General features: G+C 44.2%; 1 protein-coding gene across 1 annotated transcript; it reads right to left on the bottom strand.

Annotated features, from left to right (window-relative positions):
• Positions 1-344: 344 nt before the first annotated feature.
• Slc28a2 (solute carrier family 28 member 2) lies at positions 345-22193 on the bottom strand. The gene is given in 20 exon segments (XM_052724402.1): positions 345-979; positions 3330-3441; positions 3628-3726; positions 4877-4958; positions 5527-5724; positions 5892-6060; positions 6431-6561; positions 6644-6769; positions 9250-9330; positions 9686-9766; positions 10150-10227; positions 10524-10637; positions 11609-11736; positions 14214-14227; positions 14299-14482; positions 15285-15376; positions 16521-16528; positions 18091-18103; positions 21860-21930; positions 22033-22193. Coding segments are annotated over 20 exon segments (1980 nt in total). The 5' UTR covers positions 22114-22193; the 3' UTR covers positions 345-861.
• Between the last annotated feature and the right edge of the window lie 342 nt (positions 22194-22535).

Genomic DNA, 22535 nt, shown 5'->3' with positions numbered 1-22535 from the left:
GATATTTCTTAGAACTTTATTCAGAGAGGATTGGAGAGATGGCTCAGCAGTTAAGCTGTGTACTGTTCCCACGGAGGACGTGAGTTCATTTCCCAGTATCCACATTGGGTGGCACAGCTACCTTTAACTCCAGCTCCAGGTGGCCCCACACCTCTACACTCATGCACACACACCCACACACAGACACATACACAATTTTTAAAAAAATAAAATAAATCCTTTAAAAAAATACTTTATGTACAAGTGAACATTTTTGTTATTGTATAAAGATAAGGAGTTTTCAAGTTTACAAATATTTGGCAATACAAAAAAAGTTATCATTAAATATTCACATGCATTTCATCTATAACTTTAGAAATATAGTTCCTCACCTCCATCTCTGCCCAAGGACTCATCATATCCTATATCACTTTTATGAGGCACGTTTGAGTTCTGGTGTTTTTGAAACAGTATCTCACACTGTAAACCAGACTTGCCCTGTTTCTGAGGCACTCCTCCTCAGCTGTGGGCTTACCGCTAGGACATTACAGGGTGTGCTACCATTCCAGATCTAAATCCAAGCATCTACTTTTGATTTCCTCGCTCTCCCCATTCCGGGCCTGGCCAGGGATGGAGCCTGCATCTTGGCCCTTTCCACACAGATACTATCCCCTTAGCCACATTAATTTGGCGCAGGAGGGCCTATGAGGAGATTCCTGTCTGGAGTGCCGCACTCCAGGGGAGAGGTGGGTGCTGGTTTTCATACAGGGCTAGAGTGAGCCCAGAATTTCACTTTGTGGATTCTAGTGTGGTCCTTGCAGAGTTGGAAGCTTAAGTGTGTGTTCTATAAGAACTGTCATGGAAGTGCCCCTGCCCCCAGCCTCATGCACAGACAGGGCTGCTATAGAGGCCACAGCAGCTAGCGAGACTCTGGGCGCTGAACTCCTTGTCTTCCCAGGGACCCGAGAAAGAAGGCACGCTGGTGCCGTTCAGCGACGTACTGAAACGATAAAGCCAGGGAGGTGCGCAGGGGTCAGACACTAACAAGACAACACAACACATCAACAAGTTTTACCAAGTAGCTGAGAACAAAACCCCAAGCCTGTGGGTGGGTCTGTTGGCCATAACCAACGAAATGGGATCCACTCAAATGCGTTTTGCTGCTCACATTTTAGTTAATGCTGGTACAGAACCCTGTCCAGTGTCTGCCCTGTGGCCAGCTCCTAGGCTCAGCCCAGTTAGAAATAACATTTCCAGACAGCTGAGACAAAATTAATGCCTTAAAAATGATCTAGAATTGAATTTAATAAAAAAAATAATAAGCTGATAACCTAAGGCCACTTTCCTCTTAAGGACAAAAAACTCCTTACATTTAATTGGTATTAATGAATTAGGCAAAGATATTTCTCTTTTAAATTTCTTTGATTTCCATTTTATTCCAAATGAAGTAGAATTACATCACTCCACCCCTTTCCTCCCTACAGCCCCTCCCAGCTACACTCCCTCAAACCGTTCCTGCCATCCCTCCACTCTCAAGTTAATATCCTCTTTTTCTTCAGTTGTTATCATTACGGACATATGTTAGCCAGCTGTTAGTTTTTTCAGATTATGTTTATGTGTGGATGTGGATATGTGCAGGAGAGGGCAGGTGCCTGAGGAGGACTTAAGCATGGGATCCTTCTGAAGCTGGAGTTCCAGCTGGTTGGAAGCTACCCAACGTGCATGGTGGAAATAGTACTGGGTCCTCGGCAAGAGCAGCATGCTAACTGCTGAGCCATCTCCTCCATCTCCAAAAGCATTTCTTTCAGGTTCTAGGTGCGAATGACTCTTATAATATGGCTTTAGAAAATCCACGGAGAACATACAGACCAGACTAAAGATCTATCCAGTTTATAAATTCCCCTTTAACAATACACAAAATTAACAACTCATTTACTTTTTTTTTGTACTTTTGGAGCCTTTCCTGGATCTCACTCTGTAGCCCAGGCTGGCCTCGAACTCACAGAGATCCACCTGCCTCGGCCTCCTGAGTGCTGGGATTAAAGGCGTGCGCCACCACCGCCCAGTTTCATTTTCTTTTCCTTTATTTCTTGACCTGTTATGCAGCCAACATCTGAATACCCCATAGTGAAAAGGTCACTTGCATACACATCATCCCCTAAGCAGACTCCAGCTCTGGTTTTTCTCCTGAGCCCCACTCCTGACTTGTGAGTGGTTTTATGTGGTGTTCACACAGGAACCTCCAAGTTAACAAATCCAGGACTGGAGGGGACCACGCCTTTCTCCTTTATTCCTATTCCTCTACTCGTCCTGCTCCTCATTGTGGTGGACACATAGCTCAGGACAGAAAAGGGAGTTCCTTCTCCTCCTCACCTGGGCCTTGCTCCTCCTAGCTAGCTGAGAACCAGTCCTAACTGATTCTGTTTGGTCTAGCATACCTAAACCCTTATAAGTATCTCATCATCTCTTGCTGAGACGGTTACAGAATGTGGTTGCTGTGCCAGGGTCCAGAACCCTGCAGGTCAAAATCTAACCTCTCTAGGCTTTCATACAAGGCCTTTCAACAATGTTTCAGCCTTGCTTTCTAAAGCTCTCCCCAATCCCCTGCAGACCTCTACCAGCACACACCTTCAGCTTTGGCAATGTCAAATATTCTAATTCCTCATACCTTCCTTTTATGCATCCCCAAGCTAGTTCTTTTGTCTCAGTGATAGGTCCTTTTCACATTCTAAAATGCAGTAAGTGAGATCATCTTTACGCTATCTGAACTCAAGAGGTTATGTTGTAAAATTAAATTTATCTTCTCTTGATCTTTTTGTTTTGTTTTTGTTTTTGTTTTTGTTTTTTGTTTTTCGAGACAGTTTCTCTGTGTAACAGCCCTGGCCATCCTAGAACCCCTTTGTAGACCAGGCTGGCCTCGAACTCACAGAGATCCACCTGCCTCTGCCCCCCAAGTGTTGAGATTAAAGGGGCGTGCCACCACGCCGATGGTCTGCTTCATTTCTATCTGAAAAAAAGCCTCTGAGCTTTGCCAAGTAGGACTTTTGTAAAACCATCACCTATAAACTATATTTCAGTCACAATAACAGAGGGACCACCCTTCTTTTTCCCTTCGCCTACACAGCACAGATAAACAGAACCTGTCACACGCACCAGGGCTAATACTGAAGGTAATATAAGAGAAAGGAATACAGATGGAGGCCATCACCAACATTCATGTTGGGTCTCATATACTCCATACGGCTTCCACAGGACTGTACTCAAGACCTCTCATCTCCCAACATCTGGAAGTTTCCTTCATGGAGGAGAGGAGACAGGAGAAGGGAGCAGGAACTGTGGTGTTCACCTACCTGTGGAAAAGCTCCGTGCAGCACACGTAGGTCTCGTAGGTTCTGTTGGTGAAATTTGTGCTGAGGAATGAGACACAGTCAGCTTCAGCTCCCCTGGGAACATAGAGGATTCCTGCACGAAGAAGATAGGCGTTGCATGAAGGAGGAATATCTGGCACATGGTCCCCAAAGTTCTTTATTGTTTGGTTGGGAGTTGGTAACACTGTAGATTAGGTGTCTGTGGGATGGAGAGTTAGTTACGTGAATACTCAGAGAGAGATGCTGTGGTCTCTGCCAGAGACAGCGCTTAGGCACCCACCTGCCATACAGGCGCTGATAAAGGAAACGCAAGCACCCGTGAAGAGGGCCCTGACCACAATCTTGCACAAGTCACTCTTCCGCTGGGGCACCATTGACACTATAGGCAACAAAAGAGAACAATTAGATGTCTTCCCCCACACAGCAAGGAGGAGTGGCCCATGAGTCCCCAATCAGAAGAATATAGGAGGAAAAAAACCCACATCAGATGAATAGTGTTCTAAAACTGATATAAGATGTGTGTGCATACATTAGTCTTGATAAATAACTCATGCTTTTCCTGGGTTGAGGATTGTATATCTGACCCTCACCTCAGTGGTTCTGGAATCTACTCAAGATATATCTGAGTCAAGCAAGGCTCTGAGCTGCTCCAAGCAGGTGCATGCCTGGTGTTTGCCAGTTGAGATCTACACTCTTAAGTCTAGACTGGAGTTAGATGGACCACTATGAGCCAGCAGACTAGAGAGGCCAGCATCTACCTCACCCCCACCTCCAGAATCACAGCTATCAGGTAGCAGAAGTGGGACAACATGGACAGGTATTTAACAGAAGGGGGGAAGATAAACCAAAAGGAACTGTTTCGCCTTCAAACTTCAAACCCCAGAATAGGATTGCCAGAAATGGCATTTTTCACAAATTCTTTTCATGTTCTATTTCTTCCTAGACCCATATCTAACTTGTCTCTTCCAAGTGCTTGGGATTCTAATAGACATCCCCCACTCTGCCCTCCAGGACCACTCCCTCTCTCCTGGTGTTTCTGCAGCCATAACCCATGCTCAGCAATCTCTCCGGCCATCTGAATGCCTCTGTCTCAAATACTAAGCCCTCTGTACTCCAGGACCCTCAGCTTTCAACCTGACAGTGTATAATTCTCACTTGCTCTATTTATTTGCTTTTTTGTCTCCTGTCATTTCTTTTTTGTGAAAAAGCAAAACTATTGAGCAGCTTAATTTCAGAATGTACCTTGGGTAGTTTAATGGAAAGGCAGAAATATCATTTTAGTAACTTCTCCCTTGTAAGGAAAATAAAAATAAACCGTTTTGGTGCCTTGGCAGGAAGGAGAAGAAGGCAAACAAGGCTTTGATTGTAAAGGACTTGACCCCCAGGCAGCTGACTGCATGAGCTCTGAGTTCCTCGTGGCCGAAGAGGCCCACTTCATATCAGCTTCTCTACCTAGCCTCCGCTTTGCAGTGAGCAAAGGTTGGGATCTGTCTGGCATATTGAGGACCTGGGGGGATTTAACAACTCACTCAGGCCTCCCAATGTGATTCCTATGGAACTAAGATTGGCAAATCCACAGAGCGAAAATGTTGCAATAATTTCAGCTTTCACCTAGGGGGAAAAAACAAGTAGATAAATTCAGTCCTGCTGTGCCTCACAACCATGGTAGATTTTCCAGGGCACACCAACTCTTTCTTACAGTGTTCTAAAGAACCATAAAAGATGCTCAGAAAATAGCTGGCCCCTAAGTTACAGCAGCTGCCATGATATGGTAATACCACAAGACTCCTTGCCCAGAGCACTGTTCTTATTAAAGATAAGGAGAAAATTACCCAGCAACACAAAGACAGATGTAAAGAAAATCAACTCACAGCAATTTAAATGTGTAAATAAAAGGACTTCAGAACATTCAAAAGGTGTGCTCCTTGGACTGTGCCAATGTAAGGAAGCACCAATTACCTTATAGATCAAAGTTGGGCCAGAATACAGAGGAGAAATAACACACAGACCTGGGGCAGAAGCTCACTACTGAGACATATGGTTCTGCTTGTCTTGTGGTTAGGCTGGGACACTGGGAAATACCTGTGGACCCACAATGTCTGTGTGGAACTTTGTGCATTCCCTCAAATATGCGTGTCCCAAACCTCCCACTCTGTGAGTTTTCTGGATTGTCACTGACAGAAATCCACTGTTTCTCGCCATTGATCCACTCTTCTACTCCAGAGAGACGTTGGTTCTTGTATTGAGACAGTTGTTGATAGGCCACAAATTCATTTATGAAGAATTTGACTCCCACTATCTCAGCCACTAGTGGACAGTCTGCCCACTCTACACCCATCATGAAAACCATGGGCCGCAGGACATAGGAGCAGATGACCTGAAAGAAAAGAAACACCCCAGGGAAACAAGAGCAGACAAGGTCAGGTCCAGCAGCCACTCTGGAGACTCAGCCCTCCTCTCCTTACACTTCCATCTTCTTGCTAGGGCTTTCTCTTAGCTTACTGTGGGTCAGAAATCATGACCAACACGTATAGTAAGACTTACCTGGAAAGTGAGCCCATGTATATCCACCATTTCCCCCAGCCAGGAAAGAGTAGCATTGACGAAGGCCAACACAGCCAAAAAGGCAATCAGGTTGGCTGCAACATTAGCAACAAGGGCTATGGCGTCTGTGGCTCCATTGCTCGCAGCCTCCAGGATATTCCTCTCTTCCCTGTGGTTATTGGGCAGAAAGCATATGCTACCTCAGCTCCTCAGAGAAGAGAAGCTCCCTTGCCCCCGAAGTGTGAGAAGTGATGGGATCCCTTCGTGATTTCAATAGTGAAGATTACGCTGAAGTGATTCAGATGCAATTGCCATGACAGTCTGATGCCAAGGACCTGGAGTAAGTGTCTAAGGAGTTAATGCCAGGTGGGAAGGTTAAATCAAAACAAAACGAAAATGATAAGCTGGATGCAGAACTGGCAAAAGGAGACATGGTATGACGTTCTTCCTTCAGGGAGACTGGAAGTCTCTACCACCACAGGTCCTCTCTAGGTAGCACACCTTACCATCTCCCAAATTACACGCTTCCCCTGACTCACCTACGGGGCAGTTTCACTCCCTCCTTGCTTTTGAACTTGGACTCTTCTACTTCTGGATATACCAGTTTGGACAAGGCAAGTGCACATGGGGCGGCCATCACTGAGGCAGAAATCAAGGATGAGGCATCAATCTGTAAGGCCAGATGGGGGATTAGCACCACTGTAGGGCTCAACGTGGGTGCACCGGGAGGGATGATGTGGACGGTGCCTCACCCCAAAGGATATGAAGGCTCCCAACACAGTGCCTGCAATGGTAGCAAAGCCTCCCGTCATCACTGCATGCATTTCAGAGAGGGTCATGTCTGCAAGGTAGGGACGGATGAGCAGAGGTGCCTCTGTCTAAAAACAAAGAAAAAACAAGTCACATACCAAGAGTAACATAGCCCATCTCGAAGTGCTTATCTGAGGCGTGGAATGGACCCATCCGATGCGTGCCCTTCCAGCCAGTGGACAAAAAGCTTTGCCCTTAGGCTTCAGACCTGCCAAACCATCTCCTTGCTAACTGTGTTTCCACCTATTTCTATATCATGTTATAAAATGCTGCAGACAACCAGTATTCATTTATTTTGTTTACCATGTTTAAATGCATACACTTTCTGGGTGAATTATGGAGTCCAGTGCACTTACTGACCACACACTAGATATCTACAAAGCATGCATTAAATGAACTGGAAATAACTTATCTAAGCATGCTTTGTGAAATAATAAAGAAATAGTAACAATATCAGGCCGCCAAGAAAGCTCATCCTGAGAACCTGAGTTCAGTATCTAGAACTCACATAGTAGAAGAGAGAACTTGCTTTCACAAGTTGTCCTCTGACCTCCACATGAGCATCATGACACAGGAATGCTTACACACACACACACACACACACACACACACACACACACACACACACACACACACACTGTATTAAATAAATGTAATAAAGTTTTAAAGAAATGTCTGTAAAATGTTTATTAACTAGGAAGTTTCAACTAGGAAATTACCTAGCTCGATCTAGGATGTCATTTGTCCTTTAATGAGTGACAACAAAAGGACCTAGCCACTAAGACCAGTAGTGCAAAACTGATTGTAAATCGTTTTAGCAAAATTTGAGGGATATAATAGAAGAATCAGAAGTACTGTGAAAACATATCAAAAGCAGATAATCAGCCTAAGGCTTTGGGGAAAAAAGGCCCCAATGTTAACTTCTTGCCCATTTGAAAAACTATTGTCCCTCATGTTGATTTGGTCAATCACTAGCAAATATTTAATACTATAATGGTTAATATTGATTATCAACAATTGATAAAATCTTCTAGGAGACAAGACTCTAGGAATGCCTTGAGGATTATCTTGATTAGGTCAGCTTGTGAGACTGTTTTAATTAGGTTAATTGAGGTGGAAAGACCCACTCTAACAATGGGTAGTACCATTCCCTAGGCTTGGGTTCTGGATTGCGTTAAAGAGAAAGCTAGCTGGGCACAGGCATCATTCTCTGCTTCCTGGTGGGATGCAACATAATCAGCTGCCTCAAGTTCCTGTCACCAAGACCTTCCCAATATGATGGCTGTACTCTCAAACTGTGAGCCATAAATAAGTCATTTCTCTCTTAATATGCTTTCTTCAGGGTATTTTATCACAGCAATAGAGAAGGGCACCTATTCCACACAAACACCACTCTTATTTCATGTTGTGGGATATTTGTGCACTGTGTGAAGATGTGTTTGGTGAGATTTGTCTAATAAAGAGCTGAATAGCGAACAGCTTAGGCAGGATGTGTAGGTGGAATTCCAAGCAGAGAAAGAGGAAGGAGGAGGAATCTAGATGCGAGAAAGACAGGAGGAGACACGGAAGAAACAGGATGAGAGGTATGTGACAGAACGTAGATTAATAGAAATGGGTTAATTTAAATTATAAGAGCTAGTTAAAAACAAGCCTAAGCTAAGGCCAAACTTTCACAACTAATAATAAGTCTCTGTGTTGGCATTTGGGGCTGATGGTGCAGAGAAAGACTTGTTACAATTCCACACAGAAGGATGCACTAAGAAAGTCTATGGAGAAGAGCCCTGTTAGTCTCGAGCAAGACAAGCCATTGCCTCCTCAGAGATCTTGGAAAACAGGGATCACAGGACATCACACCAAGAAACTAGAAAGCAGTTCAAACATCCTTCCTAGCTCCTGAAGGGGATAAGGTTTGGACTAAGACTTTCACCTGTGTTCCTGTGTAAGAAGTTGGACCAGTTGCTAAGTACCTTTACATGGTGTGTCCAGACTGTATCAGACATCAAGGGTTAGAGTAATGAACTAAGTTCTCCTTGACCCTCTGAGGTCTCTTTCGTAAGGAACCAACTGCTTCACAATCTCCATTTCTCAGACTTTTCATTGAAAAAAAACGGGCCGGGCGGTGGTGGCGCACGCCTTTAATCCCAGCACTCGGGAGGCAGAGCCAGGCGGATCTCTGTGAGTTCGAGGCCAGCCTGGTCTACAGAGTGAGATCCAGGAAAGGCGCAAAGCTACACAGAGAAACCCTGTCTCGAAAAACCAAAAAAAAACAAACAAACAAACAAAAAAAAACGGGCTTTTGAACTGTGTGGTGACACGTGCTTATACTCTCAGCACCTGCGAGGTGGCAGCAGGGAGATCAGGAGTTCAAGGTCATCCTCAACTACACAGTGAGTATGAGGTCAGCCTGGGCTACATGAGCTTCTCCTCCAGAAAAAAAGAAAGGAAGGGGGTGGGGAGGGAAGAAGGGAAAATCCTCTTTCTGAATTTGTTTTCTGCCAAGTTCTCAGTTCTCGAGAGGGAAGAAAAACAGAAGGCCCACGGTACTTACCATTCCCACAAAGATGTTTCCTGCCACGGCCAAGGTCTCTGCAGCAGTGGTACCCATGGTGATTTGCAGAAACCAGGCGATCTAAAAGTATCCAGACAACTAAATCATCTACATTAGCAGGAATCTTGGATGATGTCCAGCAAAGTCCCTCCCCCTATTCCATTTTCTCATAAGGAAACCGAGAGCTAGGGAAATAGTGTGGCGGGGTGACAGAACAAGTCACAGACATGTTAGCCGGAACTCGGGCCCTGGGACTTGTAGACCGAGCATACCACACTCAGTGTGAAAGTGCAATCCAGCCCAGCTTTTTCCCATGTTCTGCCCCAGCCTATCTCCGGCCTGGGTAATCAGTTGACACCAACCTATGCCTTTTCATAGGTTCAGTGTCATTCACTCCCCTGACAGGTCCAAGCGGAAGAGCCTTTCATGGACTTACCTTCTGAACCACCCACTGCACAAGGCCCACGTAGTAGAGGATGGACATCACACATCCAAAGAAGATAATGATTGGCAAGGACTGCAATGAGAACGGCGGCAAGCGGGGAGAGAATTATATGGCATGCGCTGTGTGTGCCACAAGCAAGCTCTTGTAGGCCTCTAAATCCAGCTCTGGGCATTCCCAGAATATCTGGTACAATGCAGTTTAGGAATAAACTCAAAATGTATTGCAAACCTGTAAGCCTGTCGGTACTAAACCACAGGATGTTTCCTAAGCCTCTCCTCGAACCCGCCTTTCAAACAATTTCATGATGGTAAGGATCATGGGAAAAGAGTGGACTCCCTTCTAAGGTCAAATTGGTAAAGAGACCACCTGATCTCTTGAGCACACATATCAACCTCTGCTTTATCCCTGTACCCTTTCACTGACAATATCATTCCTGCCCACAAAATAGGAATTACCTGAAAAGCAAAGACATTTTGGACCAGTGCATCACCAAAAACAAAACTGGAGCCTTCCACGGTATAAGCCAGGAAGATCTGAAGTGGGGAGAATAAGGGATGAGAGTTAGGACAGGCAGAACACAGAGGAAGATGTGATCTGCCTCCGATGTGACCACCTGGGGGCAGGCCGTGTCCTAAGAGTTGGCCATGAAATGACAGACTTGGCCAATCAGTTCTCTTCACTTGTGTTCTCACCTGAACCCCACTACTTTCTCTCTTTACTCAACCAGATTCCCCACACCGCCATGAAGACATAGTCCCAAAGCCTCATGCTTCCCTCAAATCTACATCCTCTGGGGTTCCAGATGAATGAAACATTCAATTCCCTGTACCTGGATCTGATCTCCCAACCATTGAAATGCATTAAATCCAGGTTCCGTTCTGATGACCAAAATCCCAAAGACGAACTGAAGGCCCAGGCCCCAAAACACTGTCCTCCAGCACACCTGGGATCAAAAAGAAAATATTCCAGTATGAGTTCCAAATCTTACTCAGCCACTGCCTGGTTCAGCCTCGTACTGGGAATGGAGTTCAGTAAGGATGTTAACAGTCAGTCTGGGATAACATGGCTGTGCTGGTTAGCTCTATGTCAACCTGACACCAGCTAAAGTCATCTAAGGGGAAGGAACTTCAATGTGAAAATGCCTCTATAAGAGTGGGCTGTAGGCAAGTCTGTAGGGCATTTTCTTAAACGATGATTGACATGGGAGGACCCAGCCCATGGTGGGTGGTGCCATTCCTGGGCAGGTGGTCCTAGGTTCTGTAAGAAAGCAAACAGCAAGCCATGAGGAGCAAGCCAGTAAGCAGCACCCCTCTGTGGCCTCTGCATCAGCTCCTGCCTCCAGGTTCCTGCCTTGTTTGAGTTCTTGTCCTGACTTCCTTCAATGATGAACAGTGATGTGAAAGAATAAGCCAAATAAACCCTTTCCTCCCCAAGTTGCTTTTGGTTATGGTGTTCCATCACAGAAATAGTACCCTAAGACAATGGCATAGGGAACAGGGAGACTGGTAATTAAAAACAGGATGACTGTTCAAAGAGACAAGTATGTCCATACAGATTTTTAAAATAAGTTACGTGATATTATGACACATGCATACAAATAAGGTCCACACATGTCATTTTTACACAGTGCCACCTGATTCTCCGCCACAGTCTGTTTTCTTTCTTTCCTTCCTTCTTTATATTTTCTTTTCCTCTAGTGCTGTCTAGATTCATATATACCACAATAATAATTGACAGGCCTAAGGTCTCTAAAAGCTTTCCAACTTCTCTTAGGAATAGGACTGTCAGAGGAAAATTCCAGGACCTGTCACTTAGTTCTATGTCTTTATCATGAATACCAGACACATACATTCTGTAGTTTCTACTTAGCCCTGGCTGTGTGTTGCTATGCCCAACTTAATACCCCAAACTCACCGCGCTGTGGTGTTTGGAACAGACAAAGAGGATGAGGATGAACATACAGATTCCTGCAAAGGAGATCAGCTGCTCTGGCCTTCGAGCTGTGTCGAGAGCCAGCCACAGGATAAGGCCGACCACAGAGGCTCCTGTGAACACCCTAAAGGTGGAATTCCAGAGCTATGTCACCAACTCAGCGAACGAGCAGCCAAGAGTCCTCTGACAGGCAGCTTAGTCTTAGGGTCAGTGAGATAACTCAATGACTTACTCTTGACTAGACAGAGATGGACCTCGAGAATCATCTGATAGCTCCCTAGCTTCTGCTCTCCCCCAGTTTACAGAAATAAGTGTCTAATCCAACAATACAAATCACATGGCTTCCCTTTTCTCATATAACCATATCAATGAAATTCTATATAAAGATTCCTCCCTGAAGGTGTTTCTAATGACTAATCAACATACTGAAAACCCAAGAAGAGAATGCATTGGTCCCATATTCAGTGCTACTCAATTTTTAACCACTCCAAGGGTGAGAACTAAATAAGTCATTTATGGACATATGGTCTTTACATGCACTAAACATATTTCAATACATAGACTGGAGGCTTGGGACATAGCTTAGCAGAGCACTTGCCTACAATGGTCCAATCCCCAGCCTACCAAAATAAATAAGGAGCTGGTCATGGTAGTGCAAGCCTTAGGAAATGGAGGCAAGAGGATCAAGATTTTAATGTTGGGATTGGAGAATTGGCTTAGCAGCTAAGAACATTTGTTCTTGCAGAGGACTCAAGTTCAATTCCCAGCACCCACATGGTGGCTCACCAACCATCTGTAACCCCAATCCCAAGGGATCTGATGCCCTCTTCTGAACACAGTGGTCACCAGGCACGCACATGGTGCATATACACTCATGCAGACAAAACACTCATACACATAAAGCAACACCAAAAGAAGCACGTGACCCACTGAGACACCTCCACAGCAATGCCCCAAGGGAACTACAGGACCGGAGCGGAATTCACACACAGCTCTTTTCTACACACCTCTCCCAAAGTGAATAAAATATAGTTAATGAATAAACTTTCTCTGGCTTCTCCTCACACACTGTCAAGTAAATCAGTGATACAAAACTTTGATGGTTATCTGTTATTTCTCCAAATTATCACATTTGAACACCTATTTTCTGTGCATTCACTGGAGAATGGGAAAAGAGGCATTTTCTCCAGAGTCTGGCCTACGGTCGATGCACATGGACATGCCATGGTTAGATTAGCTACAGCTGCTGCAGAAGCCAGTTCAGTTATGCTGATGACATCCAGTTTGCTCTTAGACTTTAAGATAATGCTTCTCAACCTGTGGGTAATGACCCTTTGGGGTGGCATATTGGACATTTACATGACAACTCATAACAGTAGCAAGATTACAGTTCTGAAGTAGCAAGGAAAATCATTTTTGTGGTTGGGGGTCAGCACAGCATGAGGAATGTATTAAAGGTCCCAGTATTAGGAAGGTTGAGAGGTTGCAAACAACAAAAGCAGGTAGAGGGGCTCTGGAGGACTAGACGGGAAGAGGATGAAGCCTAGGGAAGAGCCAGGCGGTGGTGGCGCACGCCTTTAATCCCAGCACTCCAGAGGCAGAACCAGGAGGATCTCTGTGAGTTCAAGGCCAGCCAGCCTGGGCTACAGAGTGAGTTCCAAGAAAGAGAAGAGAAGAGAAGAGAAGAGAAGAGAAGAGAAGAGAAGAGAAGAGAAGAGAAGAGAAGAGAAGAGAAGAGAAGAGAAGAGAAGAGAAGAGAAGAAGTTAAGAAAAAGTATAGAGAAGAGAGAAGCAACTTGGTTGGTAGGTAGCTTAACGTAAGTGCAAGCATCTGCTCTGACCACTCTATTAAAGAGAAGCACGGACTTTCTCACTTCTGTCATAGGCTCTTGGGATTTCAGACAGAAACTCTTCCCTGATCTAGAGTCCCATCTACACCAGCAATATTGACCCAAGGCTGTAAGAACTGGACGGGGCTTTGCGGCTCAAAGGCCAGTTGCTCTGTGGTCTCTACACTTTGTACAGGTAAGAGCCCAGAGCCCTCTCAGGAACCATCAAAATGTTAAAATGTGAAATGAGATGGCTGTGATGCTCAGCTGGTAGATGGCTTGCCTAGTATGCCCAAGGCCTTGAGTTCAATCCCCAGCACTCTATAAACTGAGTCTGATAGTACATGCCTGTAATCCTAGCACTCAAGAGGTGGAGGCAGGAGGATCAGAAGTTCAGCGTCATCCTTGGCTACATAGAGAGCTCTGAGGCCATCCTGGACTAGAGACTTCGTATCAAAAAAGAAAAGAAAAAGGAGAGAGAGGAAGAGGAAGGGGAAAGGAGGCAAGGAAATCAGTCAGTGAGATTTTCATTCGTACATTCACAATTCAAAGGACAATTAGGAGGTGGTGGAAACTGTTGGAGGTGAGGCCCAATGGAGGAAATTGGTCACTGGGGACATGTCCTTGTCCCAGGTCCCTTGCCTTCCTGATCTCTTTGCCTCCTTGCCTCCAGGATGTGAGCAGCTTTGCTTCACCGAGTCACTCCCCACCATGATACTCTGCCCTATCACCGGCCGACATCGATGGGGCTGAGAGACCGTGGGCTAAGCCTCTGAGCAGCTGCTCCTGCACATTATTCTTAGGTGTGCATAAACAGCAGCGAAAGTTGATCGACACACTTACCACTTCATCCAAATTCTCAGGCGGGAGTTTTTAAAGGGCTTCAGACAGCTTACTAATTTTTCACCAAAGAACTTCTTCAGAAAGTGGCAAGCCAGGACGAAGATTACAAGACATGTGATGACAAATAACGCCAGCGCCCTCTGGAAGTTCAGGATGCAGGCTGCCAGGAAGTAGGCAGCATAAGCTACAAAGAGAAGGCGAAGAGTGAAAGCTGAGCTTCCGTGGAGAACGAAACCATGCCTCTCTGCTCCCTTCCGTGTTATACGCTGCTGTCCTCACTCTCTCCCTTAGATTTGACCAACATCCACTGTTAGACTCTTCGGAAACCGGACATCTCTTCTTGAATTTTAATTTTACCCCTGCTACGTTGGAATGTCAAATGATTAAACTTTTCTCTTGAACAGAGCTGTGTAAAGGAGGCTGTACCTAAGAGGAAAAGCTACATGGTGCTTTTTTCTCAGTGCTCCCGGATTCACCCCCAAGAATCATCTTCGATCTCACTATCCCAGCTGCATCTAATCAAAGCCCTACATATCACTGACAACATACTATAAACAAGGTTTTCTGACTTTCAAAAATAATGTGCAGCACTGATTTTAATTATAAACCAGTAAATAAGTTGTGTATAATAGGCGTCTTTCATGAAGACAACAGACTTGTGCCCTGAGTCAAACCTCAGAACTAAAAAAGAGAATATATATATATGTACATATATATACATGTATCTATATATTCTTAAACTTTTAAGCCTGTCAAATAGTACAGTTTTGAACTATAGCTTATCTTTAAGTTTTCCTTATCTTTCTGGATATGAGGCAATAAATTAGGGCTTACCTACAGGCAGTCAAGATCAAGATCTATATATCAAACAGCCTATAGGTTAATTTATGAGTGATACTACTTTTTACCCAGCAATAATCTTGACACAAGTTAACATTTCTAAAAATGTTTGTGTTTCTTCCTTCCATGAATTCTCATGATCTCACCTAAACACAAGAGACCGAGAAGGATTTTCTTGAATAAAACAGCATGTCTTTCAAAGAAACTTCTCGCCTTGATGAAAGGCTGCAGACTCCCCCTGATGAGAAACCAAAATTAAAACATGAGAATTACTTCATTCTGTTTGTGCGCCTCTTAGACCTTGGATGGCCCAAGGCAGAGTTTGCTCTTAGTCAATGAAGAAAATTACTCAGCTGGCAGGTGTTTGATAGTGTTCCAGCAAGGCTCCAAAGGCCAGCTCAAACCTTGTGTCTGGATATCAGGTCAGAATGGCCCTATTAGCCTAGAGTAGCTACCAATAATTTCCTACCACAGAAGTGATGGACACTAATCATGCCAGGGACTTACTCCTTGTGTTTTTCCTAAGGACAGATGCTGTTCAGCTTCCATATTCTGCCTGTCCTTCTTAGAGGCAATTCTACCATAGCATCCTAAAATCGCATAAAGCCTTAGTGCATACATTGACAGATGGGAGAGAAAACAAACCAGCATCAGGAATCTCTATGTCAACAGGTCTGAGGGAAGATACCCAGCAAGAATTATTCAAGATTCTTTGTATAGTGTTTTCCATGAGTTTGGGCTCAAAGAATTTGGCAAATACTAACGGGGCTTCTCTAAGACCACTGGAGGTTGTTACTGGAAACTGAAAGCCAGGGGAGTTGAGTAAATGTCCCAAGGTCACAGAGGTTGGCAGGAGTAGATCTCGAATCTGAGTAGACTGTCTTGAATCTAAGTTTTCAATTATCTTGCCAGGTTGCACCTTAGCTGACCCCCAGGATCACCTCCCTTTGCCACTCCTAAGTGTCCTTAACACGTTGCAGCCATATGAGCAAAAAGATTCCACTTTCAACAAAGAAAATGAGCCCAGCTAGAAGTGTCCTGTGTGACTATGGTGCTAAGGTGTGGTGCTTAGCTGGGAATGGGACCAGGCACTAACTAAATGGTCTGGTGTCTTAGTCCACACAGTTTTGAGTTCCTTCTCTACTGTTGCCTCTCCCATCTTACTTGAGATTGAACCTGTCATACCCATTGCCTCTATATCCTTCCTTCTTCACCCCTACCTCTCCCCTTATCTTCTACAGGGAGTCCAACCCTGGCTTACCTGAGCAGGGTGTACATTCTCATGTACAGAGAAGTCAAAGAGGGAAGGAAACTCTCCTCATCACCCGTGGGTTGTCTAACACCAGAACCCAAAAACCAGAGGGTGTTTGGGATCTCAAGACCGCTGCCACTGTCCATTAGTGGAGAAAGCGGTGAGCCAGAAAGTTCGTTTACAGAGTCAGCACCTGAAGGCGTCATTACCTTTGGAACAGCATTCACAAGGTACATCAAGCCATGCACTTGACTGTAACTCTAGACTTCCGGGAGTGCCAGGTCTTTGTTTGCTCCTCCAGGTCCTCACACTACCCTGCTTGGGGCCTGGAAGTTCAGTCTGTGAGGGCTATACCACTGGACTACAAACCCTTTGCCTTCTCTAGTGGGGTTCTGCCAATGCGACCTCACAGGAGATCTCAGTACAGAACTGCAGAGGTCCACAAGTAAGCAGGAAGGGATTTTGATTGACTATCCTACCAGGTTCTCTTGCACCATACCCCTTCTGGTCTAGGAATAGATCGTGTTCACTGTTTCAAACCTTGGGTCTTGTGCCATCCTTCCCCATGGCTCTGCTCTACTTCATACCATTTTCGAACGTCCATCTTCGTCTTTGTTTGTTTATTTGTTGTTATGTGTACATTTGTGGGGTCGGGGGTTGTGCATGCAGAGGCCAGAAGAGGACATCAGGTCTCATGGAGCTGGAGTCACAGGCCATTGTAAGCCACGGGATGTGGGTGCTAGGAACTGAACTTGGGTTCTCTGAAAGAGCAGTACATGCTCTTAACCACAGAGTTGTCTCTCCAGCCACTCTTTTGCTTTTCTTTTTGTTTTGTTTTTCTTTCCTTAACTTTTTTCCAGTTAGTATTGGGTTTTATTATGGTATTTCCATACATGTGCCATTCTACTTTATTTGCACATAATGGCCTCTTTATGAGTGAACTTTCTTCTGGTTATTCTAGTTTAGATATGCCACCTGTCTCCTAATACACAAGGTGAAGCTGGCTTGAAACTATGCCCAATTAAATGACAATTGAGAAAAGCCGATGCAAAATAGGAGGGTCCATATACTGGTCTAAGAGTAGACAGAAATCACAGGTTTAGGGTTTCTGCCATTACCTCTTCTCCGCAAACCCACCTTCCTGGGAACTAAATTTCAGTGCGTACTTCAGAAATTGCTTAAAGATTTTTGCAAAACCCATGAACAATGGAATCTAACACCGGGTTAGAACTGAGCCTCTGGTATCAAACAGAAAACAAATGAGCCAAACGGTGGTGGCACACACCTTTAGTCCCAGCACTCGGGAGGCAGAGGCAGATGGATCTCTGTGAGTTTGAGGCTAGCCTGGTCTACAGAGTGAGCTCCAGGACAGCCAGGGCTACACAAAGAAACCCTGTCTTGGAAAAAAAAACAAATAAACAAACAAACAAAACAATGATGATGGGCTATAAAGAGAAATGTTCCAAAACAAAATAAGAAAAGGTTTTTCAGCCTTTTATACTAATTAAGCAGTTCATATCAGCACATGAGCAGGTGTCCGGGAGCTCTGTGTCTTGCCTGGTCCAACATCTCACTAACAGTACAAGCTCTTTACACTACACAATGGTACACTTTGAACCTTGGTATCTGTGCGATAACTAGAAGTTTAATTGAGACGTTTAACTGCAAGAGTTTGTACGGGAGGCTTTCTGGGTATGGACTAAAGACGACCTTCTCACATGCTTACTGACTGCATCGCCGAGTGATAGGTGGAAAAGAAATCGGTGAACATGGTCAGAAGTACCAGCTAAACATGACTTTAGTGATCACCAGATCCAGCAGCAAAGACATTCATGAATTTTCTTAGTAACCTATTTGCAAGATGTGGAAACTCTCCTAACTGAGGGAGACAGAGCCTTGGTAACTGCTACAACCTGGAGCTCTTCGTTTAGCCATTAATGTGGAAAGCTTGAGGGAGCTTTCAGAGAATCCAGCTCTAGTGACAGGAGACAGTGTGGCCCTGCCTGAGTCTTTGCTACTCCAGCTTGAAGGACGAAATAAAAGAAGGAAATACAGGAGTCAATTCAGAATTAGTTTATGGTGTGAGGATCGCCTAGCACAGAGGACCAGAGTCTTTCAAAAGGTCAAAGGTCTTATTTTACACCCAATTAAAAACCAGTTGGAAAAAGCTACTGCAAAACAAGAGACATGCTCTGGTATAGCAGAAATAAGTCCCAGGCAAGAGATTTTTGTCCTGGTCTTCTTAACCACAGACCTATCGTCTGACGAACCACTTTTCCATAATCAAAGTTATGCACACAACTGGATCTGAACTTAAGAGCTGGATGATAGTGTTGTGCAGGAAATCGAGTCTCCAAAACAAACAGATGTTAATAACCAATGTGGAGAGCTGAGTAGGGACTGGAAATCCAGGGGGAATTCTGTCAGGAAACAGCAGTATGAGGCCAGCCTGACTGAAATAATAACAACCCCCCAATAGACAGACAAATATGAAGAACCTATACAGTGGGTTTTCCAACCTACCCTCAGCTTCTTCCTTCCAGAACTCTTCTCTCTCCAAGTTGGAGGTAGCATTTATTCTGACAGGCAGTGGAGTCTTCCCAGGGAAGCTGTTCTATCTCATGACTATGCCCCATGCCAATTTCAGGCTGGGGCCTTGTATATCTTTCTTTTGCAAGCAAAATTGTAGGTGCTGTTTGAATAATTAAGGAACAAGAGGATGAGGTTAAAAGTCCCTACATAGATATAATGAGTGAGTTGTGTTTAGAAGTCGAGGAGAGTAAGCCAGAGTGGGAAGCGTGAAGTTGTGCTAGAATTTAAAGAGGTCAAGCTCTTGAGACTCTTCCCACCTGCTGGGTGTGTGATGGGTGAGGTATCAGATCACAGCAAGCCAGTGTGCATCTCTTCCTGGTATTTTGTTCAGTGGCATCCTTTGGTAACTTCCATCAACCATGGAGTACTTACACTACATGTCAATGCTACAGATAGGAGCTTGCTGTAATAGCTCTTCTACATTAAGGACTGTCAACTGTAGTGGTGGATGGGCTAGATCCATTTGCATACTTCCAAATAAATTTTTATTAGAACATGTCCATGCCCATTTGTGTATTGTTATCTGTGGTTTCTTTCTAAAATGGTAGAGTTGAGTAAATGCAACAGAGACTATACAACCTACAAACTAAACTGCTTACTACTTTACTCTTCACAAAAAAGTACACCAACTGCTAATCTTACTTGGTAGGTAAAGAAAATGTATCTATAACACCCATGTCTAAACTGTGCTCAAAGAGGAAAAAAAATGTTTTTCAGAAAGAGGATCTTACTATACTGCCCAGACTGTTCTCACACTCATTAAGACCAGAACTCACCCTCCTGCCTCAGCCTCCGAAGTAATGGGTTGATAGACATGCACCACTATATCAACAGAAATCCCAGTCTTACGCATTTAACAGCCTGCATATAATCCTAGTCCTCAGGAGGTTGAGGTATTGAGGTAAGAGAACAGCTGTAAATCTAAGGCCACCCTAGTTTATCAAGTGAGTACCAAGCCAGCTGTGACTACATAGTAATACTCTATCAAAAAAAACAAAAAGAAGAAAAAAAGACCCAAAGCCAAACAAGAAAAAATAAGCCAAACAAAGGAAACCAATACATTCCTGTGTAGAGCTCAGATATAGGTCTAAGGAGAATTTTCACTATTGACTGCTAAACTGCTAACCAGAGTATGAAATGTTGTGATTACAAAAAAATACAGTTGATTGTTCAAGTAGTAATTAGGCAGTATAACAAATAAGTAGAGGGTTGGCGAGATGGCTCATCAGTTAAGAGCACTGGTTGCTCTTCCAGAGAACACAGATTTGAATCCTAATACCCAGAGGTACAGGGAATCCAGTGCCCTCTTCTGGCTACCTTGGGCACTACACACATGTGATGGACATACATACTTGTGGACAAAACACTCATAAACGTAAAATAAAAATAAATATTCTTAGAAGTAGAAAAACAGCTGGGTGTGGTGGCAGACACCTTTAATCCCAGTACTCAGGGGGCAGAGGCAGGCAGATCTCTGAGTTCAAAGCCAGCTTTCTTTTCAGAGTGAGTTCCAGGGCAGCCAGGGCTACACAGAAAACCCTATCTCAAAAAGTAAAAGTAGAACAACAAAATTACATTGAAATATAAAAAATTGTAGATAAACCAGGGTGTGATAGTGCAGGTCTATAATTCTAGCACTTCAGAGGTAGAAATGAGGACTAACAGGTCAATGCCAGCCTTAGCTTCATAATGACTCAGAGAAGAATCTGGGCTACAAGAGACTCTGTTTCCAAAATAAATAAATAAACAAGCTGAGGCGATTATAGAACATAAGACAATTAAAAGGTGAAGATGTTACTGAGTTAATTAATTTTTAGGAAAAAAAACCAACAACAACAAAAATCTTTCATTCTAGAGCATCTCTGAAACATAGGCTTACACTGTCTTCATCAGCTATCCAGTATTCTGTTCTCAGCATGCTTCTCAATTCCTGGCCTTTCATGCCACAGAACACAGCTTCCAGCTGAGCAGTTTTCCCCAAACTTTGACATTAGCTGTGACTCAGGTCCATGTTCAAACTCATTAAATACCTTTGGTCACTCCACCCTCCTCGGCTCCTGAGCACACAGCGCTGCGGACTGCAGCTCTCCTCAGCGGGCCCTGCCCTTCACGTCCAACTCACCATCTCTCTTTAGCCTCCACAGAAAGTTCTTTTGTCTCTGCGCCTCTGTTTTCCTGTTTCCTACTCCTGGATATGAGTATTCCAGAAAAGTTCCTTAATCCTGATAGAGGTGGGCTGCTTTGGGTTTTTTGTTTGTTTGTTTGTTTGTTTGTTTGTTTGTTTTGTTTTGTTTTATACAGGGTCCCACTATGTAGCCTTAGCTGGTCTAGAACTTGCTATGTGGACCAGGCTGGCCTCAAACTCATAGAGATCAGTCTACCTCTGCCTCCCAAGGGCTGGGATTAAAGGCATGTACCCCAAGGCCTGGCCTCAGAGAGATTTATTTTGTTTTGTTTTAATTGATATGAGTAGGTTCATTCCTAAGTCTCAATGCTCTAATTTAGACAAAAGTATTAAAATTAGTACTTTCCTGTTATGAAAATTAATTACACAAAATTACACATACTAGTACTCAATAAATGTTAGCCATTAAAAAAAACCTGTTAGCCATTGTTACTATTATTATTGCTATGGTTGCTATTTTTTTTTCATGTCATCTAGGCTGACACTAATAGGCTTGTCATTGTCATGGACTGACGCTTCAGTTAATTCTACAAAACACAAACATGTACATGTTGGGAACATGCAATGATCCTGGTTTGTCTGTGAGTTTAGCAGTCTGAGAATGAGCAGCTTTGATCCAGTTTCACTCACTTCTCTTCCCCACCCCCCAGGCTCTTGGGTGCTAACTAAGCTGGACTCTGGACCATCCTTACCCCAGGCCATCCTTCAGGCTGTGTCTCTGTGTCACTTCTAACTTTTCACTTCGTCCAGGATCTCCTCTTTCCTACAAACACAGATAAACGTGAGATCAGCCATGCAGGCCTGTCAGAGGGCCAATAGACAGAGAGCAGCTAAAGCCATACCAAAGTCCACAACAGCGAATTACCATGAGTTCCAGGCCTGGGTTCTCAATGCCATTCTCCACTGAGGCCTGGGGAACAGACTCCCTTCTCTCTGCTTTCTCCATCTCCTGTTAGCCTCAGCTGAAAAACAAACTCAAGGCTAAGGCTGGCAGATTGCTCGTTCTATCTTGTGGGACAAGGGAGAATTTTTAAGGCCAGATCGTCTCAGAAAACACAAGACTAAACTTCTCTAAAAAGTCAGCTGCTTCTATTAAGAGTAAGAACTGGGGGCTGGAGGGATAGCTCAGCCGTTAAAGGCTAGGCTCACAACCAAAAATATAAGAGTAAGAACTGGAAAGATGGGGAGTGGATAAATACAATAAATAATGAAAGGTAAAATTTGACTTCTTGTTGTAAATGGTTTTGGAAGAGGAGGCAATATGACAGGGGAGAAATAAAGGGCAGGGAAGAACTGAAAAGAACTGGTGGGCCTCCCAGGGCCCCAGGACCTGGGTTGAACTATAACCCATTTAGTTCCTCGAATCAA

The sequence above is a fragment of the Peromyscus californicus genome, unplaced genomic scaffold (genome assembly GCF_007827085.1).
Source record: "Peromyscus californicus insignis strain IS unplaced genomic scaffold, ASM782708v3 Scaffold_7__1_contigs__length_154581171, whole genome shotgun sequence".
Taxonomy (NCBI): Eukaryota; Metazoa; Chordata; class Mammalia; order Rodentia; family Cricetidae; genus Peromyscus; species Peromyscus californicus.
Note: the sequence above shows the minus strand (reverse complement) of the source record. Positions and strands in the feature narration are given on the sequence as shown.